The 12772-nt window shown below is 43.1% G+C and overlaps 1 protein-coding gene across 1 annotated transcript; it reads right to left on the bottom strand.

Annotated features, from left to right (window-relative positions):
* Positions 1-9585: 9585 nt before the first annotated feature.
* LOC142170195 (putative mitochondrial protein AtMg00860) lies at positions 9586-12441 on the bottom strand. Its single transcript, XM_075232039.1, has 2 exons — positions 12308-12441; positions 9586-9949 (listed from the first exon to the last, which is right to left on the bottom strand). Exons 1-2 carry the CDS (start codon positions 12439-12441, stop codon positions 9586-9588), a joined length of 498 nt encoding a protein of 165 aa, XP_075088140.1.
* Between the last annotated feature and the right edge of the window lie 331 nt (positions 12442-12772).

The raw sequence follows: 12772 nt of genomic DNA, 5'->3' as shown, positions 1-12772 counted from the left end.
TTGTCACCAGCCTAATGAGCCTCAGGGCCACACATATAAAAGGTCGCTTTGACCCAAGGCGTAAGAGCCATTGTTGCCAGCCTACACAAATCCAAAACTTGAGGGTCGAATGAGCTCGAGCCGAAACCCGACTCGGAGACTGAACCCAAACTAGTTAACTAAATATGCCTAAGGGCAAAGCATAAGAGCCATTGTTGCCAGCCTAATGAGCCTCAGGGCCGCCCACATAAAAGGTCACTCCGACCCAAGGCGTAAGAGCCATTGTCGCCAGCCCACATAAAAGGTCGTTTCGACCCAAGGCGTAAGAGCCATTGTCGCCAGCCCACACATAAGGTCGCCCCAACTCGATGCGTAAGAGCCTAAAAGCCAGTTTGAAATTCTAAAAAATTGAGGGTCAGATGAACGCGAGTCGAGATCCGACTCGGAGACTGAGCCCAAACCAATAAAAATGTCTAAGAGCAAAAGCATAAGAGCTCAAATGCCAACTTACTCTAAAAAGGGCAGAGGGTCTAACCCGAAGTCTAGGACCTTGAGTCGAAAGTCAAAGTACATCGCATAGCAATTCCGAAAAACAAAAAGGGAAAGAAGGGATAGGAAATAAAAAGCCTTCTTATGACCCCCATGGAGATGTTTACAAGTCTTAAAAAGAAACCCTTACAAAGAGAGAACCGAACAGAATCCTAATTTATCATCGAGCCTACATCTTCGATGTCTCCACCAAAGGTTTCACCCCAACAACTAAGGGTCCTTCAATGGCTCCTCTTCGATGGCCTCTTCCCCTTCGGGGGCTCCGCCTTATTTTTTATCACATCCTGAGCCACTACCCGGGCGCACCTCTGGAAGCAAGCAAGACAACATCTCTCTTCTCTAGGGTCTCCATCCTCTTGAGCTCGGCAGGCAAAATGATATCTCCCGCATGTATATCCCCAAAAGTCTGCCTTCGAGATCCCAATCATGCACACTCCACTGCCCGAGTCAATCTCGGCTCGCCCCCCTCGGGTGCCCTCCCGGCTTGAGCGCTTGTCGTAATAGCATCCTCTCCATGCAAAGATACAAGCGCCTCGATTTCAGTTTTGATCCCGGATAATGTAGCTACTAACTCAAAATAAAGACCCTTGTACTTGTTACTATCCTCCCTTGTGTCACTAAGCTGACGCCCAACTAATGTCACCTTCTCTTGGAGGGAATCCCTCTCGAAAGTTATCTCTCTCTCGCGCCACTTGAGTTCGGAGACTTCAGAGACTCTGGCCCGGAGTTCCTTCCTCAGTAGGGCACCTTCCTTCTCAAACTACACAAATCAGATCCAAGATGTTAAAACACTAGGATTTGGCAAAACATTCAAATAATGGCAAACGGGGACTAGATAACCTATTTAGTAAGAAGAGCCTTCTCACGCTCATGACGGGTCACCTCGGCCTTATACCGGGTGAAAGTCTGATTGTAAAGCACCTTGGCCTGAAGCCATGAAAAGAGACAGGTTGGAAAGACAAAGGTCAGGACAACCGAGGCCCGAGCAACAAGTAGGGTTTGCAAAGATTACCTGCTCACAAAGCCTGCTCATCTCACCAAAAATGAGGAAAGCATCGATCTCAGGGACTCCCTCGGGAATGGTTGGAAGCCTTTCAAGCACATCTCCACATCTGACAGGCATCCCCGGATCGGGAGATTCTTCGTGAGAGGCATCTTGCACTCCCTTAGAAGGAAGGGTCGTTCCCTGAAGGGAATCAATCACAACCACAACACTGGCAGGGTCAGTCAGGACCATCCCTTGTCCATTCAGGGCCCCAGAACTATGCCCATTCGAACCACCTAATGAAGGCACCCCACACCGTGGGGAACTCTAACCACCGACCAGCTCAGGGGCAGAACCCGATACTCCCTCAGTTATCTCTCTGCTACAAAGTGGAACCACAACGACATCAGACTCTGGCTCGGAAGCCACCATATCTACGGCCCCAAGATCAGCCAGGTTTATCCCTCCCTCGGGCCCTATCGAGAAGCTATTTTCCCCCTCACCCTCAACTCGAGGGTTTCCCTCCATTTTCGGGGTTGGAGCTGTCGGGTCGGCCTTAGCTTCTTCAGCCTTAATCTTCTTAGATTCAGAAGGTATGTTGAACGAATCCCTTTGTCTTTTCTTCCCTTCATTGGGTACTAAATCACCATCCCTGTCGGGTAATTCTCCCTTCATCAAGGGGACTTCCCCCAGACCTACACAAATGAAAGAGGTAAGCACAGGGAACGAGAGCGCTGCCAGTAGCGATTTAAGTCGAAAGGGATGACTACAGCAAGGGTGGAGGCTCACCATGATCCTTAGTTTCCCACCGGGCCTGGGATAAACTATGCCACACTCGCTCATCATACGAACAAATCGAGTCGGCGGCCAACCCAACCTGGGAGGCCTGAGACCGTACCAGGGTAAATTGCTACAGCTGCATTAGCAAGAAAAGTTAAGTGCGTGGAAGAACGTATTCAAAGAGAAGCGAGGGAATGCTAGATAACATGTCTTCTTACGTTCCACATTCCACCTCTCGGGAAACAGTATCTTTTTCGCCGGGATCAGGTTAGAAGTCCTTACTCGAGCAAAACGGCTTATCCATCCCCCATTCCCGAGCTCCTCGGTGCAGGCAAAGAGGGCCCTCGGGGCTTGACAGTGGAGTTTGATTAGACCCTTATAGAAGAGACGGGGGTTATACATCCTGATCAGATGATTAAGGGTGAAAGTAACCTCCCCGATCATGTTAACGTAGTACCTGATCATGTAAACAACACGCCAGAATGAAGGATGAATTTGGCCAAGGGTCACTTGGCATCGTTGGCAGAAGTCAAGAATCACGGGGTCGATCGAGGGCGAAGATGGCCCCACTGGCCCTAGAGTAAACGGATAAGTGTACACACTGAGAAAACCTATTTTGTATGTCGTAATATCCTCCTCCCAAGAAGGGATCCCCACAAGCACTGCGTCCCCCCAGTGACAATCAGTTTTCACTCTTCCGACGTCTATTATCGAGCTATTATACTGAGTTACGGGCTCACTGCGCCTCGGCTTCGAAGAAGGCCTTTCGACCTTGAAATCAGAAGCCATCGTGAAAGATCTTGTAACGCATTCCTCAGCACAAGCAGGCATTTCCGCTTCACCTTAAGATAAGAGAGAATAGGATGAGGCCACATTCTCCTGGGAAACAAAGACGGAAGTTTTCGCCATTGCTAGAAATTTCCAGAAGAGAAAGGGGAGTTGCGTTCCTAGGTTTGAACAAGGGTAAAGGAAGAAGGAACCTTTTTTGGGTTCTAGAAATGTAATGAGTTGGGAAGGACAAGGAGGGGAGTATTTATAGAAGCCCCGCGTGCGCATTGAAGGAGAACAAAGGACAATTAACTGCCATAATCAATACGGAGGCCTTCAAGGGCTGCATGTGCACCATTTTTTGGCACCTTATGACTGTCGTCATTGCAAGAATATCGGAGGGGGCAAAGGTTCAAGGTCGTTTCTTATCACTTTTACTTTAAGAAATGCAGAGACTATCTGTGTACGGTGAAATCGGAGGGTCCATTTCCTCGTTATCGAGGTACCTCAGAAGATCATCTCGAAGCCTCGAGGCTACAAGGCTATGGTCGAATTTCCCCTTCGAGGTTCGTCGACGCTCGACCTTGGGATAATGTCGACCACAGCTATGGTAGGAGTGGGCAGTTCCCAAGGTACACGGCTAGGACTGACAGAGCCTGGTGGACTACCCTAGCCCTGGATCAGGGTGTCATTTAGCTGTCCCATCCCTTTATCTTTGTAATTAATGTATTTTGTACTATGTTGGAATTTCCCTCCTATATAAGGGGGTCCTTGTCATCTTGTAAAGGTCTGTTGCTTCAGTTGCTCCGTACGAAATATACAAGAACATTCTCTTTTCTCTCTAACATATTCTCTTGATATTATTGCTTCCATTTATTATCTTCATTATTGTTCTTTATTTACTTCTTACCATTGGCCATAAAGAGCCTTCGTTGATTTTATTATAACTGTTAGCCATACTTCGGCCCCTCTCGATAGCTCCTAGCCAAGCTCCCGAATCGACCATGAGGCCCCCGAATCGACAAGCTCGAGGCCCCGATAATTAGCCAAGCGGTTTGATTATCTCCCTATCCTTAACCCTCATTTCCTTTCTAAGTTTCACATACATAGCATCAACTGCTTAACAACTAGCATAAAAATAGATCACATATTTTTAGAGTCCTATAATTAAATTTAATTGTTATTACCATTTTCATGGTAGGAGTATTCTTGTAGAGCAAAAATTACATGCTCACAGCTGCCCCTTTATGCTAGAGAACATGAAGAGTTGTTGGGAAAAGATAAAGTGAGCAATTACGAGCAATTTTTGCCCGTTTGAACCATGTGAAGCATTTTGAAAAAGTTTGACTGAACCTTGCTTCCGAGGTTGCCTACATATCCTTGGGTATAAAGGAATCAAGTCAGTATAATTCTGGAAATTTTGGTAGCTAGGGCTACCGGGAAGTTGTGATTTCACTATTGTTGCTGCTGTTACTACTCGCTAAGTTCCTTATTACACCAAATCAAAAAAGCAAAAGGAATTAAAGAAGCCTATCAGCTATGAGTTACAAGATTTCTATTTATAGGTCTTCTGAAACTTGATCTTGAGTCTTCCCCAGTTCTTCACTCAGACTCTGATATGAACCTTGATGCTTGCTAGCTTTCATTCTTCTAAGGCTTCTTCTGATCAAAACGAGAAATGCAGTGCTCGTGACTTCAGTCATGTGTTGAACAACCCATATCTTTCATCCACTTTTGCGTCTGGATTCACTTCTTTTTATTTTCTTTTCTTTATTTTGGATTGATTTGGTTATCTCAAACCCCCATGCCTCGAGGTAAAACTTGCTCTGACACCAAAACAAAACAAAAAAACGAAATTTTTCTGCCCAAGTTTTCACTAGAAAAATTTCGTGAGTTATTTGTAATAATACTCTATACTGCTTCATTATTGAAAGTAATAAAGGGACTAAGGAATGGTGTTCCCTATGTTAGCAATGATATTAGGGAGTGATGTACCCTGCATTTAAGATCAACCCGACTAGGGAATGAAGACCCTATATCTAAAATAAAATTAACTAGGAAGTGGAGACCCTAGAAAAAGAGACTAGGGAGTAGAGACCCTATGTCTAAAATAAAATCAACTAGGGAATGGAGGTTCTATTGTTGGAAAAGAGACTAGGGACTGGAAATCCTATGTCTAAAATAAAATCAACTAGGGAGTGGAGACCCTATGTTGGAAAAGAGACTAGGGAGTGGAGACCCCATGTCTAAAATAAAATCAACTAGGGAGTGAAGAACCTATATTGGAAAAGAGACTAGGGAGTGGAGACGCTTTGTATAACATAACATCAACTAGGGAGTGAATACCCTATGTTGGAAAAGGGACTGGGGAGTGGAGACCCTATGTCTAAGATAGAATCAATTAGAGAGTGGAGATACTATGTTGGAAAAGAGACGAGGGAGTGGAGACCCAATGTCTAAGATAAAATCAACTAGGGAGTGGAGACCCTATGTTGGAAAAGAGACTAGGGAGTGGAGACCCTATGTCAAAAATAACATCAACTAGAGAGTGGAGACCCTATGTCAAAAATAACATCAACTAGAGAGTGGAGACCCTATGTTGGAAAAGAGACTACGGAGTGGAGACCCTATGTCTAAGATAAAATCAACTAGGGAGTGGAGACCCTATGCTGGAAAACGCAGCTAGGGATTGGTGCACCCTATACTACCATGATTTTGAACTTTATTTCTTTCTTCTTTCTTTTTATTAAGAGAATGAGCAAAATGCGGGAAAGAATTTGGAGAAGACTTCCCTTTTTGGGAGTTGTTGCTGCTACAAAGTTATTTTTAGCCTCCGTACAATTTCTTTTTGGTTGCACCTGCTTTTTATAGGGTTGCTTTTGGATTGCATCTATTTCCTATTTTCAAACAAAGAACAATTGTTAGTTTGAACAGTGGTTGGTTTTGTGGCCTTGAGTGTTTCAGTCACTTGATCTCGGCCCATCTTCTTTTGATAATGATTTCAACTGCAACTAGTTGTTTCCTGAATACCGATTGCATTTCTGGCCATGAAGAACCTTTGGCTTTTCCAAAACTTTACCATGACGGTTGGTCTCATGGGACTTAACCTTTTTCAATTTTATTTTGCCTATAGGCATTTGACTTTCTTTCTTCCAATTTTTAAATTCAAAGGATTGGGGTATCCTTAGCTTTTCAAACCTTTCCAAGACGGTTAGTCACGTGGGACTCCACCTTTTCAACTTCATTGCGCCCTTATAAGCATTTCAATTTGATTTCCTTCTTTCGAGATTTTTTGATTTCGAAGCATCGGCCACTATGGCCAGTCGGGGTCAACTTGATGACCCTATCGAGGCTGGGTTCCTTTTTGCATATTAGCTTGTATCAAATGAGAACCCTATAAGTCGGTCTTACCATCCCTTTTTGTCATAGTTTCGAAACAGAGTTAGACCGAAAGGGATTCAAAGAAAAACAAATAATGGAATGGATAATGAATTTAGACAAGAGGTATCCCTTTCGGGGAAAGGAAAAAAGGACTTATCTAGGGTACATACGGACTTCAATGAACATGACATGCCTTTTGGGTTGGATGCCTGATCTGTGTAAAGTGTCCGACTCTCAGAAATTCATTACAACTTTTGCCTTGAAACCTCGAAACCCTGCCCAAGACTGTATCGATTCCAATGGCTGTGAGGAACCTCTTTTTGATCAGTAGTGCCCTTTGTGGGTTTTCACCAGCTGGACTCTCTCATTTCTCTTCTCACTATCGCCTTATAGTGCTCTTTGCTAGTTTTTACTAACAAAACTTTCATTTTAATTTCTCTATTTACCATCGCCTTACGGTGCCCGTGAGGGTTTTCACCAATAAGACTCTCTCATTTTATTTCTCTCATTTAATTATATCAAATCCAAGTGGTTTTATCCTCCAATTCTTGGACATTCTCGCAATTGATTGGAACGACTTGAAAAGGATTTGGGTAAGAAGGATTTGGATTGAATTACAACTTTAGAACCTTTCAGGCGAAACCATTGCCAAACCATTATAACATCTACCCCAGTTTCGACTTTTGGGGGGAATGTGGATTTTTGTTTTGGTGTGACTGAACCCCAGAGATAGGCTGCCTATCCTTTCAGAATCAAGTCGAACGTAGTTCAATGATCTTTGCTTTTGATTTTCTTTTGTCTTTCTTTTCTTTTCATTTTTCATTTCATCTTTTTTTTTTTCAATAATAACTTCCAGGTTCCAAAGAGGGTAATCAAATAAAGGGAACCGACTCAACAAGTTTGCAAAAGGTTGGTAGTGTTTGGATAGCGACAAAGAAAGCCTTTGCCATCCCAATCGGAGCATGTTAAAGCTGTGAAAATGGGTCAAATGTAATACCTTTTGACTGCATCTGCATTAATAGCTGTTTCAGGGTCATTTCCGCCGATGTCTCCCAAGTATAATGCGCCCTTTGGCAACACTCTTCTGATAATGTACGGACCCATCCAATTTGGAGAAAACTTTCCTTTGTTTTCTTCATGATGTAGGAGAATACGTATTTGAACGAGTTTCCCCACTTCGAATTTTCTGGTCCGCACTTTCTTGTTGTAGGCACGAGCTATTCTTTGTTGGTACAACTGCTCGTGGAAAATTGTGGCCATCCGTTTTTCATCAATCATAGTCAACTGTTCCAATCAGGTCTTGACCCATTCAACATCCTCGATCTCGGCTTCAACAATGATCTAAAGAGGGGGAATATCAACTTCTGCTGGTATTACAACTTCAGTGCCATAAACCAAGAAGAAGGGCATGGCCCCAAATTGATGTGCGCATGGTTGTGCAATATCCCAATAATGCAAATGGTAACTTTTCATGCCATTGTCTGGAACCTTGAATCATTTTCCTGAGGATCTTCTCAATATACTTGTTTGCAGCTTCAACAACGCCATTAGCTTTGGGCCGATAAGGGGTAGAATAATGATGCATAATTTTAAATTGTTCGAATACTTCCCTCATCAAGTGGATGTTCAGTTTTGCAGCGTTGTCTATAATGATATTTTCAAGAATATCAAACGACAAATAATGTTGGAATGCATGAAGTCTACCATTGCTTTCTTGGTAGACGGTTTTGAAAGTGACTGCTTCGACCCACTTTGTGAAATAATCGATGGCAACCAAGATGAATCTGTGCCCATTTGAAGCTTTTAGCTCGATTGGTCCAATAACATCCATGCCCCAAGAAACAAATGGCCAAGGTGTTGACATATGATGTAGCTCTGAAGGCAGTGCATGAATTAAGTCATCGTGTATGGCATATTCGGATGAAACTGAAACAATCTTTTTCCATGGTCATCCAGTAATAACCTGCCCGGAGGATTTTATTTGCAAGGACATACTCATTTATGTGAGGCCACATACTCCCGAATGCACTTCGTTCATGATCTTTTCAGCTTCTTGGAAATCTACGCACCTCAAAAGGTTCAGATCTGGAGTTCTTTTGTATAGGACCTCTCCACTCAAAAAGAAACTGCTTGCAAGCCTTCCGATAGTTCTATTTTGATATCTACTGACTTTCTCGAGATATTCTTTTGTTTTCAAAAACCTTTTGATATCATGATACCATGGCTGAACATCTGGCTCCATTTCAACTGCATTATAATAACCATGCCTTTCTCGAACCTGGATTTCCAGCGGGTCAATATGAACATTACCCGGGTACGACAACATTGGTGCCAAAGTAGATAGTGCATCAGCTAGCTCTTTGTGGAAAGGGGGAATATACTTGAACTCGACGGACTTGAACAATTAGCTGAGATCTTTCACATGTTGCCTATACGGTATGAGTTTGATGTCTCGAGTTTCACACTCACCTTGGGCTTGTCCAATGATTAAATTAGAATCCCTCATGATTAATAATTCCTCTACATCCAGATCAACTGCCATGTTCATGCCCATGATACAGTCTTCATAATCGATAGTGTTGTTTGTACAGAAGAACCGAAGTCGAGTTGTGGCTGGATAGTGCTGACATGTAGGAGAAATCAGAATTGCCCCAACCGCATGCCTTTTGCATTTACAACCCCATCAAAGAATATTTTCCAGGCATTGATGTTCTTTGGAACTACCTCAACCGAGTTTACTTCCTCGTCCGGAAAATAAGTTCTTAGGGGTTCGTATTCATCATCGACCGGGTTCTCAGCTAGATGGTCCGCCAAGGTTTGGGCTTTTATCACTGTGCGAGTGACATAGACAATGTCAAACTTGGTGAGCAGGATCTGCCATTTCACTAACCTTCTCGTGGGCATCAGCTTCTGGAACATATACTTTAAAGTATCCATCCTGGTTATGAGATATGTTGTGTAGCCCAACAAGTAATGTCTGAGCTTTTGGGCGACCCAAGTTAGGGCGCAAGAACTTCTTTCCAACAAAGTCTACTTGGCTTCATAACCGGTGAACTTCTTGCTCAGATAGTATATGGCTTTCTCTCTCTTCCCAATTACATCATGTTGCCCCAAGACACAGCCAAAAGAATTTTTCAAGACCGTTAGATATAAGAACAAAGGTCTTCTAGCTCGGGCGGAACCAACACTGGCGGATTTAACAGGTATTCTTTGATTTTATCAAAAGCTTCTAGGCATTCCTCTGTCCATTTTATTTCCATATCTTTCTTCAATAGCTTGAACATGGGCTCACAAGTGGTAGTAAGCTGAGCGATGAATCTTCTGATGTAATTCAATCTCCCTAGCGGACTCGTGACCTCTTTCTTGGTCTTTAGAGGTGGCAAATCCCGAATAGACTTTATCTTTATTGGATCTAATTCGATACCCCTCTGACTGGCTATAAACCTCATGAGCTTTCCAGATGGAACTCCGAATGCACGTTTAGCTGGGTTCAATTTCAAATCATACCTGCACAGACACTCAAAGAATTTCCTCAGATCTCGCACATGGCCTTCTTGCGTTTTGGATTTAATGATCACATCATCCACATATACCTCAATTTCCTGATGCATCATGTCATGTAAGATGACAGTCATAACTTTCATGTAAGTTACCCCAACATTTTTCAGACCAAATGGAATGACCCTGTAATAGTAAGTGCCCCAAGGTGTGGCAAAAGCAGTGTTTTCCGCATCTTCTTCATCCTGGTGATATCCAGCATAACAATCCACGAAAGACTGTATCTCATGTTTAGCACATTTATCAACAAAAATATGGATGTTCGGCAGTGGAAAGTTGTCCTTGGGACTCGCCTTGTTAAAATCCAAGTAATCAACACACACTCAGGTTTTTCCATCTTTCTTCGGCACTGGAACCATATTAGCCAACCACGTAGTGTATCGGACCACTCGGATCGTACTAGCTTTTAGTTGTTCCATGACTTCTTTCTTCATATTATCACTAATATCGGTTTTGAACTTTCTTTGCTTCTATTGGACAAGTGGATAACCGGGATAGGTAGGCAATTTATATACCACCAAATCAACACTCAGCCCTGGCATATCATCATAAGACCATGCAAACACGTCTTTGAATTCAAACAAAAGTTGGATAAAGGCATCTCTAGTTCTTTTGTTAGTGTGAATGCTTATCATGGTTTCTCGGATCTCTTCTGAACTACCCAAATTAACTAGCTCGGTTTCATTTAAGTTTGTCTTAGGCTTATTCTCAAATTGTTCTAATTCTCGATTTATTTTCCTTAAAGCCTCATCTTCATCATATCCTGAATCTTAATTCATTATTTCAAAGTTAGACAGTATTTTAGGATCTGGGCATGAAGTCCGCAAGCATGTTATGTTATTTAAGTCCGCATTGCTAGAACTAAAAAGAAAAAGATAAGAAAAATAGCAAAATCAGAACAAAGGAAAAGAGACATCTATGGACGATGAAATATTGATTCCATTTCATTGAATCGAAGATATGAGGGTTTACATCAAAACTAAAAGACAATAAAGTAAAAACATTCGAGTTACACACTTAAATAACTCGAATGTAGAAGAGATGGCAAGATTGAACTACCAGGACTCCCGCCTGACAGAGAATGGGGTACCTTTCCAGTTCTGGAGCTTGAAATCTAGCCCCATATACTGAACCTTGGCATTGCTCATTCCTTACCCCGGTTGGACCATGTGGGACTCATATAGCATTTGTTTTAAGGCTTCACAGATATCATCAATTTCTTCGGCCGTGAAGCCCTCTTCTTCTTCTTCTTCCACATACTTTGGTTTGACAAATGTTTGGGCAAGATGTGGAATGGGCTGGGACAGGACCCACCCTTTTTCTTTGCGCTCAGTAGCCCATGTTCTGTCAGCTTCTATAGCTCGGAAACCTACACCGAAAAACTTTGCATTGGCGATTGGGGTAACAGGCTCAGTGATGCACTACAGAGATACCCCGAGCCCCTTTCTGGGCTTATACCCATTTCGAATCATTTGAGTGGCGACCATGACCGAAGCATTAGACCCGGCAAGGTTGAGGTAATGGGGCCCCTTCCTCAAATTGGTCGGCGACCACAATTTCTAAAGCTTGGTATACAATATGCTCACCACCTTCCCTAGCTTCAAGACATGGGACCGAGGGGTCGCGGTAGATGGATTGCTCATCTTCTCTATGTACAACAATCTCTTGATTATCATATTCAAACTTGACCATTTGGTGCAGAGTGGAAGGAACAGCTCCGGCAGCATGAATCCATGGTCTACCTAGGAGAAAATTGTATGAGGTTTCCATGTCCAAGACCTGGAAGGTCACCTCAAAGTCCATGGGGCCAATAGTCAAAATCAGATCAATTTCTCTTATTGTGTCTCTCTTGACCCCATCAAAAGCTCGCACGCAGATGTTGTTAGCTTGAATTCTTTTTGTTCCAATCTCTATTATTTGGAGTGTTGAGAGAGGGCAAATATCGACCCCGGACCCACTATCTAACATCACTTTTTTCGCATAATAGCTCTCATATTTGATAGTAAGGTGGAGGGCTTTGTTTTGGGCGGCTCTCTTTGGGGGAAAATCATCGCAGCTGAAGGAAATCATATTGACCTCAAAGAATCTTTCGGCTATTCTTTCCAATTGTTCGACAGAAGTATCAATAGGGACATATGCTTTATTCAGTGTTTTGAGGAGCACTTTCCGGTGTTCATTCAAACTCAACAGTAGAGATAAGAGTGAGACCAGGGAAGAAGTCTTCCAAAGATGCCTACAAGCTTCTTGGATGGCATCTATTTATCCCTGTTCAATTTGGACTTCTTTAGCTCTTCTGGGCTATGGTACTTCCCAGACTGATTCATCTCCTTCACTTCTCCCATAACCTCTTTTCCTTTGAATGTAACCAAGATTCTATTGTAGTTCCAGGCGACTGCAGTGGGATCTTTCATAGGACTCTGTGGTGCGCGACTGATAACCATGGGCTCAGTCAGCCTTGGTGAAATTACCAGCCCCCGCGCCACATAGGTTCCCTTTGGAACATATAATCTTGGCACATTCAATGTAGCCTTCCTTTCCTCGAATTTCTTGGGGGTGTTCAGGATAAGCTATTCTTTTCTTGGGTCCTTAGGAGCATAAAGAACCACGTTCTTGGCAGGTGCTTTCCCAGTCTTTGTTTCAACAGCTTGAGGAACCGGAGCAATTTTCTTTTCGGTTTTGGCCGGTTTCAACGCTGCTTTAGGTCTTGCCTCTGATTTGGCGGTGGCAACAATGGCCTTCAATACTGGATCAAACTTTTTGTCATCACAAATC

The sequence above is a fragment of the Nicotiana tabacum genome, chromosome 16 (genome assembly GCF_000715075.1).
Source record: "Nicotiana tabacum cultivar K326 chromosome 16, ASM71507v2, whole genome shotgun sequence".
In the NCBI taxonomy this organism is placed as follows: domain Eukaryota; kingdom Viridiplantae; phylum Streptophyta; class Magnoliopsida; order Solanales; family Solanaceae; genus Nicotiana; species Nicotiana tabacum.
The sequence above is the reverse complement of the archived record's forward strand: the minus strand, read 5'-3'. Positions and strand labels throughout refer to the sequence as shown.

What these genes read in the sequence shown, in the direction of transcription:
- LOC142170195 (XM_075232039.1), bottom strand. Translation starts at nt 12,441, where the DNA reads ATGGTTATCAGTCGCGCACCACAGAGTCCTATGAAAGATCCCACTGCA. An exon ending in GAGATGAATCAGTCTGGGAA is followed by an intron (nt 9,950 to 12,307) that starts GTACCATAGCCC and finishes GTGTCTGTGCAG; the next exon opens with GTATGATTTGAAATTGAACC.